Raw genomic sequence first — 3,972 nt, 5'->3', positions numbered from 1 at the left:
GTAAAATAATGTCTGCAAGTTATGTAATAATGATTAAATTATTTCATGAGATACAGATTTCCAAAGTTTACCATTTGTCGTTCGAGCAGGAATGTTTGGCAATTTTTAGAAAACTAAATAAATTTTTAATAAATATTATTACTTTATATTACAAGCAAGTTGTACCCATAGTTTGTTTGTAAAAAGTTTTAAAATTCTCCTAATTTTATTGTTTTAATTATTCACTTTCAAACTTGCCCCCTCCATCAGTGCGCGTTATTGCAACTGTCCACCTCTCCCTGCCTTACGATTTTTCTTGTCTCCAAATTTTTTTTCTGGTCAAAACTAAGTGTGGATTCGTTTATACCAGACACTGGACAATGTCATATAAAAACATCAGTTGATTTAAAATTGTCGACCAGTCACCCTTTGGTCGATCTTATCTGAAATCACCCAGCTATCTATATTTACGGCCTGCAACCTACTGGACCCAAACACAAACAATACGACAAATGTTTTTAATGCGCTTATAAGTCATTACACATGAATTGGTGAACTTGATGAGTGTAACACGTTATGTTATACTTTTGTACTTCTAGCCGTTATTGTTTTCTTTTTGAGGAGGCCAAGAAATATCTCATCACAATGAAGGCCGTTACTATCGCTCTCGTCGTCGTGATGATTGCCGGTAAGACCCACTTTTTAAGAAGTTTTCTTATATATCTTGACGTTTACGGGCAGCACTCGCTAACCATCCTCTTTATAATATCAGGTCTTATCGGCACTTCCTGCGCGCAAGAAGACGATAGCCAGGTGGCTCATGTCAGAGTTCGTGAGTACCGACTTTTGTTTTGTCTCATTCGAATATTATTAGGAGCATCTTCAATGTTTCGAGAATTGGGGTCCAATATTGCTGGAATTATTATGAACGGGCAGAGGAACCGGGCTTTAAATACACCAGAAAGGCAACAGCAGGCTGAGTCATGGGGCCCTAAACTCGTCAAACACAAAGTTGGATGTCGAAAGTTCGCGGAGCGTGCCGATTGGACGTCGGCCGAAAAATCGCAAAGTCATCGTCGTGAAAGGCCAATTGGTGCGTTCCGTCAACTTCGGCCACAATTTTGCGATTGACAAGCTTAGAGGTCTTGATGTTCGAAACTCTTCTTTTTTTCTGTAGCTTGTTTTTTGTTTGTTTTTACTTTGCTTTTATTATAAACCGTGTTTACTTAAAACACCAATTGAAACATGCTTTGTTTACATAATCTAGCAACTTCGACTAGCTCACAGATAATAAATATCAGGTTATGTAAAAAAAACTATATTTTGTCGTTGTCTTTTTTTTAGAATTAGATAGACAATGAAAGACCTACAATATTGGCCGTCAGTGACCCATTAAAAATCGTGATCTGCTAACACGTAGTGCCGCATAATGCACTGAATTCTGGATTATACTTTTTTTTTCAGCTATAATCCGCAACCAGTGTCTAAAGTCTGCACGTAACGATTTTGATACAAAGTACACCTTGACAAGTGCCTGCTTTATTAGCTCGAAAGAAGCTTGCATCAAACATTAGTAATCAAGAACGTAATTTGTGGTTCCCTGTATCCGCCACGTCTCTTCATAATAAGATATCCATACTTTGTTTCAGTTTAAATGGGTACTAAGGTTATTTTTTTCTTCAACTACCCCGAATGACTATACTTTCGGAATCTCCGGCCTTTAGCATTTCCTTTATGCCATTTAATATCGCGAAATTCAAAATTGTTGTTGTGAAATCGGCAAGTGAAAAGGATGCCAAAACCGACATTCAAATACACCCGAACTTTTGCGTGCCGTGCCGTCAGTGAAAGGCATGCTTGCAGGTCTAGCGAGTAGTCTAAAATGGACTACGCCCAGCATTTGTTTCGTGCTCCTGCGCGGGTGCTAGAGCAAAGTTCCGAAGCATTCATTTGACACCACGAAACTGCTTATAATCAGTTGGGAACGAAGTCTACAGTCCAAAGGGTGAACCCCTGCCTTCCTCTGACGTTCCTTTTTCAAATTTGCCAGTAGAGACTTTCAGTTTGAAAAACACGGTGAGAACCAAAATAAAAAATTCAATAACCTCGCGAGAAAAAAAAAAAAATACTTGTGGCCCAATACTGGAGTGACTATTTCAGCGACGTCTGTTGGCGTGTTCAACGACGTTTTGGGCAGGACTATGCAAAAAACGGCGCTAAGTCCAGAGCGATAACAGAACACGTACAAAAACATAAAGAACACCAAGATGGTGCGCTTTTGGCGCTATCTGATTATTAGGCACTGAGTCTCCTGTGTATGATTCCCTCAGCGATGACAGAACACGTACAAAAACATAAAGAACACCAAGATGGTGCGCTTTTGGCGCTATCTGAATATTAGGCACTGAGTCTCCTGTGTATGATTCCCTCAGCGATGACAGAACACGTACAAAAACATAAAGAACACCAAGATGGTGCGCTTTTGGCGCTATCTGATTAGCCCCATTAGCTCCTAGCGTCGGCTGCGTTTGGTAAAACGAATTAAATTTAAAAAAAAAGAAACTAAATACCTGCATAGTCCGCATCACCTAAATTTACGCTTTGCAAATTTTTAAACATATAGGTCACAGATTATCGTCTGGAAGATGCGATACACGATACTATACGTACAGCACCGATATATCCGTGTAGTGGACAACACTCGAAATCCCGTATCCAGTGCACAAGTCGAATACCTTCAAGGTAAACGTAGAGTATGTGAACACTTTCCTGAATTGCCGCAGGTCGTGGGTTCGGCTGTCCACTCAACCAGGGGGCGTGTCACAACCACTGTAGAAGCATCAAGCGCCGGGGTGGTTACTGCTCGGGAATCATCAAGCAAACCTGCACCTGCTACCGGAAGTGAAGCTGCAACGTGACTTCCGCTATGAGTTTCCTCCTGCGTCCCCGCCATGCCCGGCGGGGTTCTGGTCAACTTTTTCTAGTCTGCGAATTCCCTTTCTGAATCGGTCGGCAATTTAAACGATGTTCGAATGCACCATGACATTGAAATATTGGTGACTCTATCCCAATAAACTGACGTAAACAGTTGTAAGCCTTGCCTGAATTTTTGTGCCCTCGATGGTTTGTGGACAATAATATATGCGTTTTCTTTTTTACATATTAATTATTTTTGAAGTTTTGTTTTGGGTGGAATGGTGACTGACAAGGAGGGGAGCGGCATACAGGCCACCAGACAAGACGACCGTCGCCCGGCCGATCGAGAAACCGGCCGTCTTCCCCAGAACCCATTCACAGCGCTTCGGAACTTAACTCAAGTCTTCGACGCGAGAACGATTTCCAAAAAAATATGTCGATTGAGAAGATGAGCAGTTTGTAATACGGTGGTTCTAATCCAATTATAGACAGAACGAAAGACCCCTTTTCAAACCGGCATAGAAATCTGTTGTTGTGAAATCCTGAAGTAATCATAAAAAAAGTAACGATTACTTTGTCCAGTAAGGGACAATTACTTTTCTTCTTAAATAATCAAGTAATGTAATTTATTACTTCTTAGCCAACAACATTTGTAATTGTCATCGATTACCTTTCTAGAGTAAAGTCTACAAGACTGGTTTCAGGCACGAGCGGAAGAAATGAAGCTCTGCTTACAATATTGCTTCGAGGCGAAGCGTGCTATTAAGAAAAGAACCGGAACATTTTCGACCTGGTGTCAACTGGGGTGACGGCAAGATTAAATTGTAACTTTGACGCCTTCATGTCTGTCAGTGGTTGGCACCGACAGTTTATGAAACACGTGGCGTTGCCTTCGGCGACTATACGCAATAGGTGTTTATCTGACTTATACCATGCAACTGACTTCAACGACGCGATTTGGAAACGGCGCCAGATTTCACGGATGAATAAATACTGCTTTAAAGGCCTTCTTTATTCTTTATTTCATGAAGCCAACAGAAAAGCAGATGGCGTTCGGTGAGGCAGCAACGCCGGTAA

The 3,972-nt window shown here is 41.1% G+C and overlaps 1 protein-coding gene across 1 annotated transcript; it reads left to right on the top strand.

Moving 5' to 3' along the window:
• Nucleotides 1–624: 624 nt before the first annotated feature.
• LOC120837543 (4 kDa defensin-like) lies at nucleotides 625–2,956 on the top strand. Its single transcript, XM_040206983.3, has 3 exons — nucleotides 625–667; nucleotides 752–811; nucleotides 2,763–2,956. Exons 1-3 carry the CDS (start codon nucleotides 625–627, stop codon nucleotides 2,882–2,884), a joined length of 225 nt encoding a protein of 74 aa, XP_040062917.2. The 3' UTR covers nucleotides 2,885–2,956.
• The last annotated feature ends 1,016 nt before the right edge of the window (nucleotides 2,957–3,972 follow it).

Source organism: Ixodes scapularis, unplaced genomic scaffold, assembly GCF_016920785.2.
Source record: "Ixodes scapularis isolate PalLabHiFi unplaced genomic scaffold, ASM1692078v2 PGA_scaffold5__190_contigs__length_132052651, whole genome shotgun sequence".
Taxonomy (NCBI): domain Eukaryota; kingdom Metazoa; phylum Arthropoda; class Arachnida; order Ixodida; family Ixodidae; genus Ixodes; species Ixodes scapularis.
This window is presented reverse-complemented; position numbering and strand designations above follow the sequence as displayed.